At 47.0% G+C, this 20305-nt stretch overlaps 2 protein-coding genes across 7 annotated transcripts; one reads left to right on the top strand and one right to left on the bottom strand.

Annotated features, from left to right (window-relative positions):
* Nucleotides 1-864: 864 nt before the first annotated feature.
* GLS2 (glutaminase 2) lies at nucleotides 865-17147 on the top strand. 6 transcript variants are annotated; one of them, XM_067697000.1, is made up of 19 exons: nucleotides 865-985; nucleotides 5765-5864; nucleotides 6305-6426; nucleotides 7040-7169; nucleotides 7703-7782; nucleotides 7867-8030; nucleotides 8245-8303; nucleotides 9597-9629; nucleotides 9911-9969; nucleotides 10510-10576; nucleotides 10724-10774; nucleotides 10996-11172; nucleotides 11869-12000; nucleotides 12114-12206; nucleotides 12376-12437; nucleotides 12960-13036; nucleotides 13326-13389; nucleotides 13536-15928; nucleotides 16812-17147. In XM_067697000.1, exons 2-18 carry the CDS (start codon nucleotides 5784-5786, stop codon nucleotides 13690-13692), a joined length of 1608 nt encoding a protein of 535 aa, XP_067553101.1. In that variant the 5' UTR covers nucleotides 865-985; nucleotides 5765-5783; the 3' UTR covers nucleotides 13693-15928; nucleotides 16812-17147. The 6 variants fall into 6 exon arrangements, with proteins under 6 accessions (XP_067553101.1, XP_067553100.1, XP_067553099.1 ...); XM_067696996.1 differs by lacking the exon at nucleotides 865-985 and adding an exon at nucleotides 1000-1283; XM_067696997.1 differs by lacking the exon at nucleotides 865-985 and adding an exon at nucleotides 1271-1520.
* Nucleotides 14827-16290, bottom strand: SPRYD4 (SPRY domain containing 4). Its single transcript, XM_067697002.1, has 2 exons — nucleotides 16165-16290; nucleotides 14827-15797 (listed from the first exon to the last, which is right to left on the bottom strand). Exons 1-2 carry the CDS (start codon nucleotides 16247-16249, stop codon nucleotides 15259-15261), a joined length of 624 nt encoding a protein of 207 aa, XP_067553103.1. The 5' UTR covers nucleotides 16250-16290; the 3' UTR covers nucleotides 14827-15258.
* Nucleotides 17148-20305: the final 3158 nt, after the last annotated feature.

The following is a 20305-nucleotide window of genomic DNA, read 5'->3' as shown; positions in this document are numbered from 1 at the left end:
AACAGCTATTATTTCCATGAGCTCCTACTAAATACGGATGCTGTGAAGATATAGGTGAATGTTCTCCTAGTTGCAAATGATAAAATTCCCGAATGTGCTTACTTTTCAAAATTCTTTTTGTACATCTTTTCTGCCTGTGAGGAATACAGAGGCAAGCAATTAAATTAGCTAAAATTTAGGGGACACCTAACGGCTTATAAAATGTTTAAGGGATCAGAGTTAAGGACACCTAAGTCTTAAACAGACACCAAATAATTGGCAGAGGTAAAACGAGAACCCAGGCACCCTAGCAGCCCAGGATGACCTTTCCCCCGCCTCATGATCTCACTGAAGTGCCTGGGCGCTGTTTCTGGTCGGGGTAATTTCCTGCCACATGACTCCTCACTCACCAACACCGCGTGCTGGAAACAAGGCATTCGTTGGGCCTCCACGCCGCGCTACAAGGCCGGGTACTGAAGGCCGGTTTTGGACTTCGAATATCGGAGGTCACTAAGAGGCCTCTTGAGCAGGGCTCACTCTTATCCGAGTGTAGAGAGGTACCGCTTTCCCCTCTTTCCGAGAATTCCATCGTTCTGACGCCGCCACGTCCTTCGCCTTCACAACTGCCCCACCTCAGCTTTCCCGCCCTCGGCGCTTTCACGCACAGCGGGCCGCAGGGAGCCGGAACGCGGAGGAATCCGCCGGCTTTTTGTGGACGGCCCACCGCCTTGCTTTCATTGGGTAGCCTCGTTTTATCTCCGCCCCCAAGTTTTTTACTTTCTCAATGATTGGGCCTGGGCATTGTCCATCCCAACTCTCAGGCACCGCCCACTTCTCACCAGCCACTAGACACCCTGCGCTCTGTGTTCCCTATCGCGTGCACTCCACATCGACGCCTTGTCTAGGCGAGGATTGGGTGCACCTGGCAGTGTACCGAGCCTTGTAGGGACCGGCCCCTCCTCCTGCTCCAACCCCACCTACCGGGTCTCACCTCTCCACCCCGCAGGTCCGGCACTCCGTTGCTTAGCTCGCCCCACGTGGTCCGCGTTTCCTCCGCCCCTCCCTCCGACCACCGCTCAGAAGCCCTGGGAGCTCTGGCCGAGCGGCCGGCGCGCTGAGGGGATGCGCTCCATCAAGGCTCTGCAGAATGCGCTGAGCGGGGCCGGCAGTTACTGCCGGCGGGGAGGCTGGGGTCACCTGAGCCGGAGCCCCCTCCTTGGCGGGGGCGTCTGGCACCACCTCAGTGAGGCCGCGGCGCAGGGCAGGGAGATGCCACACAGCCACCAGCCGCAGCATCAGGATCAGTAAGGCTCGCGGGACAGGGGCAGAGGACAGGCACTCTCACTGTCGTTCCCACTAGCTTCCGAGTCCCCTTCCCCAAGGAGCGCTTCGCATCTCCCTTCTCCTCTCCTCGCTTACTGGCCTGCGATGCCTTTTCCTTTAGATTTGGGGCTTTGGGTCCGCCGCGCTCGGGCGGTAACGTGCCGTCCGCCCGGCAAGGCCTTTGGGCAGGTCGGTCCTCGGGATGGTGCCTGTCCAAGGTGCGTACTTAATTGGGAGCGCAGGTGGGTGCGGAGTGTTGCTTGGTGCGCGTGTCTGAGTGCAGGGCCGTGTGCGCACCGCCCATCCTAATCCTCCTTCTCTCCCCTGTCCTCGTGTGTATATTAGGGGATGCGTGGGTATAGAACAGCCTGCCTAGAGTCCTAGTGTTCTTGGGTCTGTGTGTGGTCGATCTGTGTTTCGGCGTGTGTGATGCTCGTGTGTTACTGGTGCGCAGATACTTGCGTATGTGTTGGGTGTGTACGTTATCAGGGCTCCCTAATCTGTAGAATAAGGGTGGTTCTCCGATTGGTTTTTGAAGGAGGAAAATCTTTATAATGGGGGGGGAGAATCATAAGACGCAGATCTCCCAAACCAGAGCCAGTCAGAGCCGTTTTATGTGCTGCTCAGGCGGCTCCCTGATTTAAGGGGTTCTCTTCCCTTGGGTTCTTACTCTGCCCGAGAGGCTGCACCTCTCTCCCCCACCGCCCTGGAACACTTGGTGGCTGAGCTTCTTCGAGACGCAGAAACGGAGCTGAGCAGGAAATTTTTTCCTCCCCAGAAGCCAACATAGACACTATCCAAGTAGTCCCTGCTTTTTTATAGCAGGAACAGGAAATGGACCATCTCCCTTGTCATTGATATCTACTGATGACATTCAGAAAGACATGCACACCATAATTAAAGTAGCCAGACAGACTGCTCTGTCCTCTACCTCACCACCACTGGAGTCCCTGTCCTGGATAGGTAACATCCAATAAGGTATTATCTATTTATTATTAATAAGAATTAGTATTATGCTGTACTTTTCCATCAGCCTCTTCTCAAGGAGACACAAAATGTTTAAATTTTAAAGAATAAACCCTCTCTCTCCTGGTCTACTCTCCATCCTGGCTTTTCCCAAATAATCACCTTGGGAGAAATGGTGGTGGGCTAGAGAAAAGGCTTAACCTCCCTCACCCTCACACCTTCTGTGGGATGGGGAGCAAGAAGCATCCCTGTTTCCTCCACACACACCCTTCCTTACCCTGTGGTGTCAGGTGATGGAAGTGGTTTGTTTTGTTGTTGCTGTTGTTGTTTTAATTGGCGTATAGTTGATTTACAATTGGAATTGTTTTTAGGAACCTTAATCCTCTTGCCTATTGCTGCCTGTGCTCCCAGGGACTTCTTGGTAAAGGCCTTGGACCAATGCTCCTTTGGGCAGGAGTTGAGGGCATGGAGGGGGATGGGTTCTGGGAGTGTGACACCATGAGGGGAAGTGTTCTTGGTGGATAAGGAGGGCAGCAAAGAGAAAATGCCCTGTTATTTAGGTTACTGTTTTGTTTCTTTAATATTTAACTTTATTTCTAATTATTAAAGAAGAACCAGGTAAATAGAGTATCAAGAAGAAAATCAAGATCCCAATATTAGAGGGAACCATATATCCATATTTAATATCTATCCATGATTTAAACCCATATATATACTCTATATGTATATATAAAATTGAACAAAAATAGGATCATAGTATTCCTATTCTTTGGTAGCCTATATTTCCCATTTATGAACAGCTGTTATTATGATTTAATGTGGGCATGCATGATGTCATCTTAATGGCTGCCATTTTGCCATTTTAAGATTCCATTGTATGAGGTATCAGTTTATTTAACCAGTCTTCAATTTGGTTACTCCATATTCTTATGCACTTGTTCAATTATTTCTTAAATTCCTAGGAAATTTTGCTCCCCAGAGACATGTCACTGATATTTTGTATAACCTTCTAGAGATATTTTATGCATATATCAGCAAATATATGTTGATATTATTTCCACTTTTTACAAGTGGTATCATACTATACATATTATTCTGCACCTTACCCCACCCCCAACATTATCTTGCAGATCAATCCATATCTTGGTCAAAGGGTATGCAATTTTTTTTTAAATGCTTGTGATACATTCAGCCGTGTGGCATTGTTTCCTGTCTTCCTTCATTTTCCAGGTAAGGAGACCTGGCCTCAAAATATTCCTGCGTACTTTCCTTCTTGAGTTATTCCTCAGATAGCTTTTTCCTCCCTTCCTCTGCCACCACATGGATCCTTTCCTCCCTATAGGCACCAGCCTCATTATAACAACTGGATTTCTTCAGAAACAGAAGAACTCCCCCCTCTCCTGGTATTCCTCCTGGCCCAAAACACACACACGCCTAGTCTATGCCAAGTTCCTTGAGAGGCTTTTTATTTTTAAATGCATTGTTTCAATAGATAATATATTCATAATCATATATCAATATATCATATCCATTAGGTAAAATGTACATATTTGTATGATTCAAAATTCAAAATATATAAAAAGATATATAGTGGGAAGTATCCCTCTTGCTTCTTTTGCCCAGCACCTGCTTCATCTCCCTAGAGGGAGCTAAATCAGTCTTACCGGTTTCTTATATATCCTTCCAGAAATATTTTGTACCTGAAAAAACATACATATATATGTTCCCTTTTAAGCATAAATAGGACCATATACTATAAACGCTGTTCTACAGCTTTCTTCTTTTAGTTAATGTTACATCTTAAAGATCATTCCATATCAATACTTAAAGCACGCCCTCATTTCTTTTTTCTACATTGCATAATATTCCATCATATGAATATACCCTAATTTACCTAACCAGTTCCCTGTTGATGCACATTTGGGTTGTTTCCAGTGTTACTATTACTAACAATGCAATGAATGACTGTGAATATGTTACCTTGTAGGTACGTGAATACACTTATATGGTAAATACCTGGAAGTCAAATTGTTGGATCTAAGGGTTTTGAAGGGTCTAATCTCATAGTTATCATATTTGGAATGAGCTGATAAAATAATTCCTCTAAATCTGTTAACATATTAATAGAAGAAATCTTGAAGATCAAAAATCTTTAGTACCTGTATTTTTAGGTGCTATAATCCAGTGAGAGAGATACTTTAGGGAACAGGGGTATTCCTAGAAATGTAACTTGGTGATTCTTTATTGAAGATCCGTAGTGTGCTAGGGACTTTGCTCAGTTCTAGGAAGACAAAGATGTATAAAACACGAAGACATAACAGTGGAGCAAGGGAGATTGTCTTCTGTCAATAAGATGGTATGTTGTGTCATACCAGCAGCATAAGCAAAATCAAGAAGTTTGGGAAAGGCTTTACAGAGTTAGTAACATTTGATCTGGACCTTGAGGGATAAGCAGGACTGTGCAGGTGAAGGAGGAAAAGGTCTTTCCATGCAGAAGTTTCAGTGTAAACAACAAGGGCCAGGAAGCCTGACAGTGCCTAGGCCACCTATTTATTACCTGGCATAACTGGAGTATGGGGGCATAGTGGAGAATAGGAAAGGAATATTGACAGGTTTTAAAGAGCCTTGAATGCCATACCAAGGAATAAGAACTTATTTTGTAGGCACTGGGGAGCTATCAAAGGTTTTTGAGTAGAGAAATGATATTTGAGTTTTAGAAAGATAACTGGCACATTGTAGAAGGTGGGTTGCAAGTCAAGAGAGTGTAGGAGCAGATAGGTAACAGACAACAAGGAGCTACTGAGCATCTACTTTGTGAAAGATGGTTTTTCATGGAATGGCATTTAAATTAAACCTCACATCACCCATGTGAAGCAGACGTTAAACCCTCATTTTAGGGATGAGGAAACAGGTTCAGCTTTATTAAATAACCTGACTTACTATCCATATTAAGATCACAGCTATTAAAGGCAAACTGGTTCTTTCTACAACGCCGTGCTAGCACAGGGGAAGAGAAGAAAAGAGGGTGGATTTGAGAGACATTATGGAGGTAGATTCATCCAATGTTGGTTATGAACGTAAGGTATGGGAATTATCCAAATGATTCCACATTTCCGGCTTGCCCCCCGCCCCCGGGTAAGTGGTAACACTATTAATCCAAATGGGAATCACAAGAGGAGGAGCAGAGGGAGGGAGGCAAGATGATCTCAGGCTTGGACATGTTGAGTCTGCAGTGCCTATGGGACATCTAGAAATGGAAGTATTTAGAACGCAACTAGAAATAAATGTCTGAAGTTTAGGAACAAAAGAAAGAGAATAGGATTTAAGACTTCTCAGGACCGATGTGAAGGTTGGAATTATAGGGGTAGATCAGATGGTTCAGGGAGAAGGTGTAGACTGAGGACACCTACCTGCTGCTAAGCCCTTGTTCTAGGAGGAGGAGCAGGGAGGAGTTCTCAGGTTCCTGTCCTCCTCCCCTGTCTCTGCCCCCAAACAGTGATTCGTCAGAGAGTGGCATGCTGTCCCGTCTGGGTGATCTGCTCTTCTACACTATTGCTGAGGGACAGGAACGAATCCCTATCCACAAGTTCACTACTGTAAGTTCCTCTCTACCTGCTCAGAACACTGATCCCTTAGGATCTCTGGAAACTGGGGAAAGGAAGGTAGGACAAGTACAGGGCAGCTAATGGGTTGCTTCATGAGGATGAAGAATAGCTGATGATAGCAGATACCTAGGCTGATGAGGCAATCCCATCCCTGCCCCAGGTGGGATGATTCAACCCTCTGACTCAGCCCATCTTTTTGGTTTGCGACTTTGACCCAAGGGGTTCAGAAACCAGCTGCCTTGATGAAAAAGGGCAGGAAACCCCTATTAGCCTTCAAAACTGTTATATTCCATCCTTTCTTGGTCTGCAAACCCATTTCTTCCACCTGTTGTAGTAGTTGGGGTTGAGTTAATTGTTATCCATTGGGAAAAATGATTAGGATTAGATTATTGTCCTTGTAGCTGACCTTACCAGGCTCCTTTCCCTTGAAGGCACTGAAGGCCACTGGACTGCAGACGTCAGATCCCCGGCTCCGGGACTGCATGAGCCAGATGCGCCGCATGGTTCGAGAGACCAGCAGTGGTGGCCTCTTGGACCGAGATCTCTTCCGAAAGTGAGGGCCCCGGAAACAAGGGCACTGCTCTCAAAGCAGTTCTTTGGACACTTTGACAGCAGGAAGGGATACTGGGGATTGGATAATTCAACCCCTCAACTTTATTACTTATTTATTACACAAGTAACACATATATATGCCTATACGTATTGTAAAAGTTCAAGCAACAGAGAAATACATGTTCTCCTTTCCCTCTCTCCCCATCCCTGTCCCTTTTCCCAGAAGTAAACATTGTTAACAGATTAGTAGATATCTTCTAGATAATGTCCTAAGCATTTACATATATATATAGGAATATATGTAAACATACTTGTATAATTTAAGATTTAAAATATAAAGATGACCTACCATACATATTATTCAGGTATTTATTTTTTCTCCTATCCCAAGACACTGTGTCTTGGAATATCTTTACATATCATTACAACCCCTCATTTTAGAGGCATAGAAACTTAAGACCCAGAAAGATCAAGTGATATGCCAAAGGTTACACAGCTGTTGGTCCCAAACCCAATGACCACTCACACTTTCTTCGTTCCCAACTTCCATGGCTCCAGAGTGAGTCACAGCTGCATCTCTCCAGCCCCCTAACCCAATCGTGTCTGGGATCCAGGTGTGTGAGCAGGAACATTGTGCTCCTGACCCAGGCATTCCGAAAGAAGTTCGTCATTCCTGATTTTGAGGAGTTCACGAGCCATGTGGACCGCATCTTTGAGGATGCCAAAGAGCTCACTGGAGGCAAAGTGAGGGCCAGGGGACTGAGGGATGGGCAAGGGCTCTGGACCAGATATACCTTGCTTCTCAGAGATTTCCTGGGGCTGGGAATTCAGTGGATGAGTGATGAGAAGCAGAACCTCTAAAAATGGGGACAAGGGCTTTATGTATTTTACCTGTGATTTCTAGAACAGGTGAGGGAATCTGAAGTTTTTATGGAGACAGCTGACATAAGGATTCAATAGAACTTTGAAAGAGACCTACAGGGTAATTAAGCCTAAGAGCAGAAAAGGGAAGCTGACCCCAGAATTCTCTTTATACCTTCTATGGGCTTTACTGCCATCTCTATAGGAGTGGGGCTGCAGAAATACAAGGCCTTCTAGGACTTAAGGCTTGGGTGTCTCTAGGAACAACAGGCAGGAGGGAACCCTGTTTGTCTTGCAGAAGACAGAATTTTAGCTTTTATCTAAAAGATTCTCCTGACCCGAACCTCAGCTCTGTTCCCCCTCTCCACATCCATGTCTTCATCCTGTCTCTGTTTTCTCTACCCACTCATACCCAGGTGGCGGCCTACATCCCTCAGCTGGCCAAGTCAAATCCAGATCTGTGGGGCGTCTCCCTGTGCACTGTGGACGGTCAGCGGTGAGATGCTGGGTGAGGAAGGGGAGGCAGGGCACACGGGCAGAGCATAGTCCGACCCCTTTCATGGCACCTGCTTGCCTCCAGGCACTCCGTGGGCCACACAAAGATCCCCTTCTGCCTGCAGTCCTGTGTGAAGCCCCTCACCTATGCCATCTCCATAAGCACCCTAGGCACTGACTACGTGCACAAGTTCGTGGGCAAGGAGCCCAGCGGCCTGCGCTACAATAAGCTCTCCCTCAATGAGGAAGGTGAGCACTCCCTGGGCTCAGACCAGACTCACAGATGCCCCCTTCTTACCCTACCCTCCTCCCAAGGGTGTGTGTTTCTCTGCCCTTCCTGATCAGCTCTGTCACTCCATCCTCCCCAGCAAAGAGATCTTTCCCATTTACCCTACAGAGTGGGCAGGCGGTAAAGGTTTTGCTCAGTGGCTGGTAAGACTCTGGGTGGTTTGTATTTCCCCAGGAATCCCCCATAACCCCATGGTCAATGCTGGTGCCATTGTTGTGAGCTCCCTGATCAAGGTCAGTGCCACCCTAGCCTTCTGGAAGGTACTGTTCTCTAAACCCCCTTGTTCCTATATCCCTCGTATCTGCCTGTCTCTCCAGGGAGATTGGTGGGGACTTGATTCCTTTGAGGGTGCCCAGGAGGCAGTGAAGACACAGCAGGGACTCACAAATTATGCTGAGGATGTTAGTAAATGGAACTGTATCCCAGCTCCTACCCATGAGTCTGGAGCCCAGAGCTTCCTGGCTCTGAGGGAAGTGAGCAGGTCCTGACCCCAGCCTAGCACGAAGGACCAAATGCCACACACAGGGGGAGGACAGCTCTGTTAGGTACTGATTGGCCACTTGTGGGTAAGGGACACATGGAAAGAAGGGTGAATGGCCAGAACAGGGCAGCTATTCACGTCACCTGGAGCTGTGAGTTGGCCTTGAGCAACGGTGTCTGGCCAGCCTGTCAGCTGTAGGTCTCCCAGGGCTTGAGCAAGAACCTGAGAGCAGTGTGGGCAGCAACAATCCAGAGCCAATAACAGCCCTTCCTGGGGAAGGTGGTGTTAGGAACCCTCCCCCCAGGGACCCAAGTGTCAGAGTCCCTGTGGTGTTGACACTATAGCTGACGAGTACAGGAAGCAATTGTGGGGTGGGGGGAGGGGGATGGACCAGGCTCAGGCTCTCCCCTTGCTCCGGGATAGCTCTATCTACAGCCCTGTATCTGGGGCCTGCCTCATCCCATTCCTATCTAAACAGGCCCTACTGACTTGACTCTTAGCTAAAATCTTTAGCTTTATTTCAGTTATCAATATAATTGATATAATTGAATATTATAATGTATGCAACACACACCGTCCTCCCATTCCCATCACTCACTCCAGTCTTGGAAATGGCCATGGGAGTCAGGGGTAGGATAGAGGAAGCCTCCAGCCTGGGGTGTAAGGAATGAGGATGGGGACCAGGAATAGGGGTGGGGCTTGGGAACAGGATTGGAATCAAGAAAATGAAAGTGGGAGTCAGGGATGATGGTTGGCATTGAAAATGGAAATGAGAGTGAGACTCAGGGATGGGGGAGACTCATAGCTGGGGTGAGCTTATCTGTACTCATTACCTGATAATAAAATCTAAATGATTTGGTTTTTAAGATCACTAGGTATGCATGGATATAAAAAAGTCTCAGTTGTTAAAAAAAAAAAATTGTAAAATGCAACACACACCCAGTAGCAAAACCGGTCTAACACTTTATCTCCACTACATCCTTCTGACCCTCCCTGTCATCCTCCTAGGCTTAGAATACTGATATCTCTTTTTGTCTCCTTGCAGATGGACTGTAACAAAGCAGAGAAGTTTGATTTTGTAAGTTCCCTCACTGCTCAGCCCCTGGCTGCTTTTCTCCATGGCATGTTGTCCATTCCAGCTGTCCCAGTGCCTGGCTCTAACCCCACTTTGATGGTGTACCAGCCCATACTAGAAGCCTTATTTCCAGAGGTGTAGGAATCTGCTGGCGTGAGGGAAGAAAGCCTCCTGAAGTCCCTGCTGGGATAAGGACTGAGGAGTGCAGAAGGGTTAATCAGCCTATGTGTTTACTAGGGGTCCTTACGCATGGGGTGCCTCCCATGCCCCTTTTTCTCTTCCAGGTCTTGCAGTATCTGAATAAAATGGCTGGGAATGAATACATGGGTTTCAGCAATGCCACGTAAGGCCCTGTTCACAGGATTGGCTGAATGTGTGTGGGGATGTGTGTTTGAGTGTGTGTGTGTGTGTATACGTATGTGGGGGGCAGGGAATGGAGGAGGAGGATAGAATCTTAGGAAGAAGAAATCCCAGGGGAACCTTGGCCTTTCAGCTTCCTCTGAGCCCCTTCATGGACATTTGTTTGCTTTGTAAAAGGATCTGTTCCATTTCTATTTGGTACTTAATGAGAAAGACAGTGTGAGAGTTTGCACCTGGGCCCTCTCTTGCCAAGTCTCTCAAAGCCAAAAACCTCATTTTCCTAGACTAAATGACTAGATCATTTTGGGTTTGGTTTTGTTTTTCACACTTTACAATAAAGCTGGACCCAGTGCTTTCTCAGGTTCAGAAGTTTTCTCCAGTGTAAGTGTGAGAATTAATAAAGGGGCTGATTTAGTTTGACATGTGTGATCTAGTTCTGTCTCTCTCAGGGAAGGTATTTTTTTCCCCTTCTCCTCACACCCATCCCTCAAATGTCAAGTACTAAATTGGGTGTTTGCTTCAGATTCCAGTCAGAGAAGGAAACAGGGGATCGGAATTATGCCATCGGCTATTATCTAAAGGAAAAGAAGGTAACTGGGAGAGGCTGGTACAAAGTCCCTGGGAATTCTGTGGCTGGTGGAAGGGCGATGGGGGCTGGGGACTTCGGCTGAGGTCCTGGCAGTGTGACAGGGGCTGCTGATGGCCTGAGAAACGCTCTCCCCTCTTCTTCCTTGCAGTGCTTTCCTAAAGGGGTGGACATGATGGCTGCCCTGGATCTCTACTTCCAGGTAAGCAGATGCCGCCATTCAGCCCAGCGCCAAGGGAACGGGACACACTGCCTTCCTTGCTCTGACCCACAAGAGGGATACTCATCTCCAGTGGTTCTGGCATCCTTCAGAAACACCAGGGGAACTTACTGAAGGATCAGGATGTCAAGAACATTGCTCTACACCTCAGAGCACAGCATTCAGGTCCACACCGGACCCTCACCTCTGCCTCGTCTCCACAGCTGTGCTCCGTGGAGGTGACCTGTGAATCAGGCAGTGTCATGGCAGCCACCCTGGCCAATGGCGGGATCTGCCCCATCACAGGCGAGAGCGTGCTGAGCGCTGAAGCAGTGCGCAACACCCTCAGCCTCATGCATTCCTGCGGCATGTATGACCTCTCGGGCCAGTTTGCTTTCCATGTGAGTGCTTCTGGCCCTGCCATCCATTTGCCATGAGCCCAGAGCCAAGAAAAGGGGACACCGAGTCTCTGAAGGTGGAGAGGTGGACACCTGTTCCTGCCTCTCACTCACTAACTTCCAGCCGGGCAATTAGGCCAAGAATCCTTAGGGGAGTTTGTCAAACACAGTAAGTCCCTCAAACACATAAACACATGACAGTGCAACTTCAGAACCACTCCTCTGCCGCCCCTCACATCGCTGGTGATTCTCTTCCAGGTCTCATACAGGATGTCACTTCCAAAGAGAGGCTTTTCTGACCACCCTCTCTCCACTGGGCTCTCCCTCCCACATCATTCTCTATCACAGCACCCTCCTTTTTTCCTAACATGTTATCATAAGTTGTGATTATTTTTGTCTATTTGTTTGTTTACCTATTTATTGTCTCTGTCCTACCACCAGAATGTAAGTTAACTGAGAGACCTTGTCCTAGTCCTAGCACATCATCAGGCACAGAGTAGATACTCAGTAAATATTTCCTTACTGAAGCCATAAATTTAAGAGGGGGCAGGGGAGGACAGGAGTAAGAAAAGCTAATTAACAAGCCAATAGGTTGAGATGGCTGTGGCCTTGCCCATGAAGTCATTTGGGATAGACTAACTTGTTAACACAGACTTGGGGCACCTCTTGCTCATCCACAGTTCCAACTTTGTCCCCAAGGTGGGCCTGCCAGCCAAGTCAGCTGTGTCAGGAGCCATCCTCCTGGTGGTGCCCAATATCATGGGAATGATGTGTCTATCACCTCCCCTGGACAAGCTGGGGAACAGCTATAGGGGTGTCAGCTTCTGCCAAGTAAGTCACTTTGCATATAGTATTTAATATTTTTGAATGAGAAAATAAAGCAATTTTGAGCTCCTACTAAGTACAGGGAGGAAGTAAACAATCTTTTTGCCTTACAATCCTAGAAGTTGGTATCTCTCTTCAATTTCCACAACTATGACAACCTGAGGCACTGCGCTCGGAAATTAGACCCACGGCGTGAAGGAGGAGAAGTTCGGGTAAGGAAAACCCCAGGTGGCTTGTAAGACTATTTCAGAAGAGAATATTCCGTAACACTTCAGTAAAACCCTTGGCTAAGCATCCATGCGGGAGGGCGACAGGGTAGAGCTGGGCATGGGTGGGTTCAAAGTCACAGTTAATCTCAGGTGGGTATGATTTGTTTTCCAGAACAAAACTGTGGTGAACCTGTTATTTGCTGCCTATAGTGGAGATGTCTCAGCTCTTCGAAGGTACTTCTACTCTGACCAAATAAACACAATAAAATACTCCTGGTCAGAGATCTCATTAGCCGTCAACATAGCAATATAGTTAAGTGCTTCAGCCTTAGAGTCAGACTGAATGGTCAGAGACTACATTTAAATGAGTTTTTTTAAAAAAGTACAGTGACTGCCATGTGATAAGAACTTAATTAATGGTAGCCACCGTTATGATTAACCTGGGTGTTAAAAGCAGAGTCCTAGGAGGCTGGTAAGGACCCTGCCTCAAATGGATTACCAACATCAACAAATATGTACTGGGCACCTACTACAGGTAGGCAGTGATGTTTCTGGAACCATCACACTCCCATCTCTCTGACGTAGGAGTAGCAGTCTCATCTGGATAGAGAACACAGACTGTACACGGTCTACAGATCTTGGTATAAGCTCTGTTTTGCTTTTTCTGGAACTCATCCAGTCTGACCCCACTTCAGAAAGGATACCAGTGATTCTAGGCTGATCTGGGTAACTCCAGCTACTTTCCACTCCTCTCAGGTTTGCCTTGTCAGCCATGGACATGGAACAGAAAGACTATGACTCCCGCACAGCCCTGCATGTTGCTGCAGCTGAAGGTATCTGAAGGTTAAATAAGAGAGGAAGCAGATCCTAAGACCTTTCTTTTCTACCAAGAGTACCCCGCATTGTATGTGCCCTCAAGGTTACAAGGGCAGCAACTAGTTTTGTCCAGCTGTGCTTCAGTTTGCAGGCTCTTATTGGGTGCTGCAGGGAGCGAAAATGGGAAGAGGCCTTTCCCCCCTCCCCTTTTAGTTCAGACTCTAGCTGCCAAGGGTCTGTACTAATGTTAACACCAAAAGGGTCAGGATCTATACCCTCTCATTTTCCTTCTGCCTGTATTCCTAGGACACACTGAAGTTGTTAAATTCCTTATTGAGGCTTGCAAAGTGAATCCTTTTGTCAAGGACAGGTGAGTAGGATTAAGCTGAAAGTGGGGGGAAGGGAGGTGGGCAGCAGCTTCTCCACCACGGCCCTCCAGCCACCACAGTTATGTATATAACCAGGGCACTCTTGATGTCTTCTTTGCCTGATCATGGTCTTTGTTCCTCCTCTCAGGTGGGGCAACATCCCCCTGGATGATGCTGTGCAGTTCAACCACCTGGAGGTGGTTAAACTGCTCCAAGATTACCAGGACTCATACACACCATCTGAGACTCAGGCTGAAGCAACAGCTGAGGCCCTGTCCAAAGAGAACTTAGAGAGCATGGTGTGAGCATGGGGCATGCACAGTCCCTGCATAAGAGAAGCACGAGCTGGCCACACACTTAACATATAACCACCAAACATGCTACAGAGGGCCGCACTGCTTCAGTGGTGGTGGGGGGGGGGCGGGGGGGCAGTGCTTTCAGTGAGAGTCAAAATACCCCATTCCGTTGGCAGACAGAGTATAGAGAAGTGCCTTTGTGGACTCCTGCAGTAGAGCTATCCATGAAGATTGTGGGCTTCTTTAAGGGACAGCCTAATGGCTTAGCCCACTCCAGATCATCCCAGGTCTTCACGCAGGTCCCCTCTTCCTCTCTCTGAAGAAGCCATTATGAGAGAGAGATACTCTGGTAAGGGGCTCTAGCCACCACGCACATGTATATATCCACAGAGAAAGAGAGGAGCTATGCACCAGGCTTTAGTCGTCTGGAGAGATCTGCCCCCCTTGACCAGGAAGTGCTGCTACTGCTAACAGCAATTTTATAGACAGAGGAAGTATTTTGTGCTCAAATAAACTTTAATTACACAAATTATTATTTTTGCTAGACCCAGTCCTTCTCTTTCTCCCCTAGGGCCATCCAGCTGCATCACATCATAAAGGTAGAGTAAGATGGAACCACAGGGTCATACAGAGCCCAAAGAATACATATTTCACATATATACTCACCCCACTAGGTTCTTTTCAATCCCAAATACTGCTTTAGGCTAAGTGTATTCTGCTCCAAGTGGGGACAAGTGCTTGGGTCTGAACAGGCCCCAAATTGGATTGTGCAAGACTTCAGGCCTCCCTCCTCCCTCTGCAAGTTACAACTATAGCAGAAATGAAGATGGAACTTCTCAAGAATAAAGTTTCTAGTACTAATCCCCACATGTCTCTTCCCCTTTGGTCATGGTTGTAACTGGTCCAATGATTGCAACAGATTGACCAAGTGTCAGAGGTGTGCAAATTAAGGCAGATGGACTCAGGGTGAGGAGAGCTGCAGCTGTCTGGGGCTGAGAGTCTGTAACACTGAGGTATTAGGCAAGGAGGGCTCTGTTCTCATTCTGACACAGTCAATAAAGCACTACCTGAGGGAGCCAGAGCCCAGACTCTGTACGTGCTGTACAGAAAGGGCAAAGTCATTCACTGCACCACTCCTCCAGCCAGAGGTAGAAAGGATTTACTCTGGAGAGATTCGGTAGAGCCCCCAAAACAAACAGGTTACATGTGGGCAAAGGGAAGGAGAAGTAGCACAGTGATGAATAAATTCAAACAAAGCTGAAAAGTAAGACCCTAGGACTGAATACAGTCTGAGAAAGTCCTGGGCACAGGGAGGCAGAGAGACTGAAGGAAGCAAGTCAGAGAAAGTACATTCATGGTAGCCTAGGAAATTGGCAATAGTCTGGGGGAGGGGAGAGGGTAGCTGTATGCCTAGCTTTCACAAGGTAGGGGAGAGGAAGCTGACAGATATTGCACAGAGGATCCATCACTGAATTGTGGGAGCTAGCAGTTGCTTGGGGCACAGTTAAAAGGTTTCAGACACTTGGATCAGGAGGCTGGCCAAGAGCGTGATTAGGGACTCCAGTGACGGACATACTAGAGGCCTTCAGGCACCTCAAGCCCCGAATGGGTCAGCAGCTCTCCATCCCAAAGGGCAAAAGCAGGCACCACTGGACCCCGGAAATCTGTCTGTAGTGTGTGGACCACAGCAACCCGACTCACATCCACCAGACTCAGCTTCTGGGCCTCATACTCCAGCAGCAGCCCCACCTTCTCTGGCTGCCCAATGCCCTCAATAGGGGCTTTCTCGTTGGCCAACATGGTGTGCCACTTGCGCTGAGCATAGATGAACACCCAGGAACGATCGTCAACACCGATGCAGCTATCCCGGGAAATATCCACGTCTGCCACTCCTATCCGGAATTGCTGGGAGCGCTTCACTGTCACCTCCCAGTAGTGCCTGCCACTGGTAACCGCTGTGTCTGCCAGCACCACTGCCCACTCCCGGAAGCGCTCCACATTCGGGGCCAATTTTGTGGGCTCCAATCCCACCATGCCGTATTTGACACCTGTGTCACCTTTGAAGAGTGCCAGGCTGCTGTGAGCGGTCTTTTCTTCCAGTTTGAAACTGACGCCTGCGGGCAGAGCAAAGAGGCTGGATAATGACGTGCGCTAGAACTCTAGAACCAGTGACGTACATATTCCGATCTGAAACAGGCAGTCAAGAGATCACGAGGAAACACGGAAGAGTCGGAACGTCAAGCGGGTAAGAGAGTGGGGGCGCTTTAGTATGGGCAGCCCAAGGATCCGAAAAACTCGGACTGGGGAAGCCCTGGAATTTAAAGAAACCAGAGAGTGTCCCAGGTTTGGAATCTCAAGACCAACGCGGTGGGGGAGGGGGAATGAGTCGAAGGGGCTGGAGTTGTTTCTCCGAGCGGGCTCCAGGAATAACAGACGGAAACTATTTTGGAAGTAAAAGAGAGTAAAATGATATAATCCTACCTCTGCGGGCATCTACGGCGGCAACCCCCAATCGTTTGGCTCCCCAACGGCTCAGGCACAGCGAACGACCAAAGGGCAGCGCCATCTTACGCCACGGATGAACAGGGCACGCCCCCCGCCCCGCCCCCCTCCGCACTGGCTGAGACCCCTCCATCTGCCCGCCTGCTCCCCTGGCACTTTGTGCGCGAGAGGCAGCAGCGCAGTGTGATGACGTAAGAGAACGAGCGCCCCGCAGGGAGCCGCCATTTTAGTGAATTCTGTTCTGGTTGCGTCCGGAACAGTTTATTCAATTTTTCCGCGGAGAGGAATGCTGTTCACGTTTTAACTAAATAGGGCGTTTAGAAAGATGGTGTAACAAGATGGTTAAAGGTATAGATTTCAGAATTAAACAATAATTGTATTATTCGAACCCGGCTCCTCTGTGTGACTGGGCAAATCACTTAACTTCTGTGAGCCTTAATGTTATTTGTAAAACAAAAATGTCTAGCCGTCAGACCGTAGTAAAAATTAAACGAGAGAATTACCTAGGATACATCTTGACAAATAGCAGTCACTGGGTAAGTGGCAGTTGTTCTAATAAATAAGTGTTGGTTTTGTGTTTTCAGGACTGGCAATGGAAGGTTTAACTCAATATTTGGTTTTCTCAGGTGGAGGAACCCGAGTTTGCTCAAGATTTCATCTAATGCCTTCTCCCGGAAGGCAGAATCCACTATCGCCTATTGGAGAACTCTCAAAATCTCTACTCCATATTTCTCTCCTGAGTTCCAGATCTGTATATCCAAAAGCTTATTGGACATTTCTACCTGAATGTCCCCCATTCACCTCAAATTTAACATGTCTAAAGCTAATTTCGTTTTTCTACACAGACTGGTGAACTGCAACCCACAACCAGCCCTTTGCCCAGGCCAGAAACCTGGAAGCCCTTCACTTCTTTGTTTCCCTCACTTCACATATCTGATTGTTATTAAATCCCTATCACATTATTTTTCCCCTGGACTGCTGCACTGGCTTTCTAACTGGTCTTACCTTCTCCCCAGTGCTGCTGTGGGAACATTTAAAGAGGTAGCTACCTACCTCATCATTAGGTTGTGAATTTTTTTTTCTTTTTAATAAATTTATTTATTTTGGGCTGCGTTGGGTCTTCGTTGCTGGACGCTTGGGCATTATCTAGTTGTGGTGAATGGGGGCTACTCTTCGTTGCGGTGCGCGGGCTTCTCTTTTTAGTGGCTTCTCTTGTTGCCGAGCAGGCTCCGCGGCATGTGGGATCTTCCCGGACCAGAGCTCGAACCCGTGTCCCCTGCTTTGGCAGGTAGATTCTTAACCACTGCGCCACCATGGAAGTCCACTATTTTTGAATGAATAAATGAAGCAGTTTTGGGACTTCCCTGGTGGTCCAAGGGTTAAGAATCTGCCTTCCAATGCAGGGGACACGGGAGTAATCCTTGGTCAAGGAACTAAGATCCCACATGCCATGCGGCAACTAAGCCCGTGTGCCGCAGCTAGAGAGCCCACGTGCCACAACGAAAGATTCCGCAGGCCGCAACTAAGATCCTGCATGCCGCAGCTAAGACCCAATGCTGCCAAATAAATAAATATTTTAAAAATAATTTAAAAATTTTAAAAAGGAAGTTTTGTGCTGATTCTTGCATGCAATAGCTGATTCCTTTCACCAGGGGTCATCCTGGTCCAGCCTTTTCATCCTACTTTGTATGTGAGAAGAGAGGTTTCTATTCTTTTCAATCCTGGGAGGAAAGGCGTGAAGGTGACATTTCCTTCAGTAAAGTCCTGCTCTGTCAATACTTTGCATTTTGGTAGTAATGAGAGAAGAGTTCCAGGACTGTTTCTGTAGGATTTCTCCCTCGGTTCCACTTGGTCCTGAGAGCTGAAGCAATCACTGCACATTCCTTACACTGTCACTTAGACACAACTCTATTACTTTATTCCCTGCTCAGGGTATAGTGTCTTAACTGTCATCGCTTGCATTATTTCACTTTAACAGACTGACTATCCATCTGATAAACTCACCCTCATTCTGATGATTTACCTGCCTCGTTGCTAATGAACAAGTAATTAACTCTTTAACATTTCCATGCATAATAATTAGGAAGTGATAGAATTTTACCTGACAGAAGAAAGAGGAAGAGACATTCAAGTTACAGGGAACAGCTTAGACTAAAGCACTGGGTTATGAAGCAGAGTGGGTGTTTGAGGAACAACAAGGAGCACAGTATTGCTGGAGTTTCATGCTAAGGAGATGAGGAGAGCAGTTAGAAAAGTTGAGGCTGGATGATGAAGAGTCATGTATGCCCTGATAAGAGTGTCTTTCAGACATTCACAAGCTGTTGAAGGGAACACAGGGGAGTGACAAATTACAGGTACTTTTACAAACGTCAGGCTGGCAGCAGCATGGAGAATGAATTGGAGGGGATGAGACTAGAAACTGTTAAGCAGGGTCCAAGGCCACTAGAGTTAGGTGGGACATGGTGTGGGTTCAGCTATCCAAGAGGTAGAACTGATAGAACTTTGGTGACTGTTAGATGGGAGTGAGAGGATGGGGGAAGGAAAATTAATACATAGGTTTCTGACTTAATGAGGGGATACAGAAGGAAAAGCATGTTTGGATGGGGGAAAATAATTAGTTCAGTTTTGGACAGGCTGAATTTGTGGTCAGTGGGATACCCAAGTAGGTAAACCATTCCATAGATATATGGATATAAATTTCAAGGGAGGAGATGACTTAGATGAAGTCATCCAAGGAGAGGATGTAAACTAGAGTAATTAGGGAATAAACTGAAGGTGCAATCCAAGGGAATACCAGTATCTGAGATAACACATATAAAGTGCTTGGAACAGGACCTGACCCATAGTGAGCATTGGTCTGCCTGGCTTGGAGTTGTATCTGACTCCACAGGAAAGAAAGTAGTGAAGGAGGAAAGGACAGGATAGGCCAGTGTATTTACTCTTTATTTCTTGGATTACCCCATTTCTAACATGTGGGGGCCCTGGTCTTTTCTAAGTGCTATGAGTGGGAGAGGGATGATGCACTCAGAGCTTGGTGATTGTTCTGGGCTTTGCCAGGAGTCAGCAGTCAGCAAAGCATAACCAGAGAAAGTGAGAGAAGGGGGGCCATCAGGAGCTAGCCAAAGGGGCTGCTAGCTTGTGCTATGCTGCAGCCTTTGTCCTACTGAAACTGTCCACACAATGGAGTTGGGTTACATGCTGACCTGGCACTCTAAATATGGGGTGGGATAGAGATTCCACATGGTAGAAGCAGAGATGGATGGCCACCCAGCCCCTCAGGACCATATCGCTGTTCAACCACATTGTAATTGTTAGAGAGGGTGGTCAATACTAAATCATAAATCATGTTTATATCAGATTAGTTCATGAATCAGTTCATTTATACTTTAAGGCAGCCAACTTGTGTATATTGCTTGGGCATATCTCATCTGATCCTCGTACAATCCTGTATGGTCAGTAGATATTTTTATGGAACTCAAACTTGGGTTATTCTTTAGGTCCTGGTGTTACAGGCTGGCTAGGGAGTAGCTTCAGAAAGGTAGTGGGTAATCACATGGGACCCACTGTGGAGAAATGAAGCAAGACCAGTAGCTCTGCCTGAAGAGTCCCTAAGCTTTATAGACTCACTTGATCCCTAGTAGTGTGGATTATGCTTCCTATGGCACCTCTATGGGACAGAAATCGGGCCTTCTTTATTGAAGAGGGGAGTAAACTTAGGATCACTAGCTCCAGGAATATAAATAGGTTGAAAGGCTGATGGTTAGTAACCAAGAGATAACTCAATCAAGTGTAGAGCTAGATGAGACTCCAGGATGTTTACTACCACAAGCCAGTAAGACTTAAAATAACTCTGTAACTACCCCAAGTTTCTTACTTTACAAATCCCTTTTATCCATTTCTGCAGTTCCTAGTGGAAAAAACTTCAAAAATGTTTATATGTTTACTTAAGGCCAGAAGAGAGAAAGGTGGAGAATCTAGAAGTAAACTTCGTTGGCAATCCTTGAAAAGAGCCCCAAATACAAGAATAGAGTAGAGTGGTAGCAAAAAAGTGAACGAACTAGCCAGAAAAGAAGCCAAAGATGAACTAGGGTGTGTCCTGGGTGATCCCGAGTGCTGACCC

The sequence above is a fragment of the Pseudorca crassidens genome, chromosome 11 (assembly GCF_039906515.1).
Source record: "Pseudorca crassidens isolate mPseCra1 chromosome 11, mPseCra1.hap1, whole genome shotgun sequence".
Lineage (NCBI taxonomy): Eukaryota > Metazoa > Chordata > Mammalia > Artiodactyla > Delphinidae > Pseudorca > Pseudorca crassidens.
This window is presented reverse-complemented; position numbering and strand designations above follow the sequence as displayed.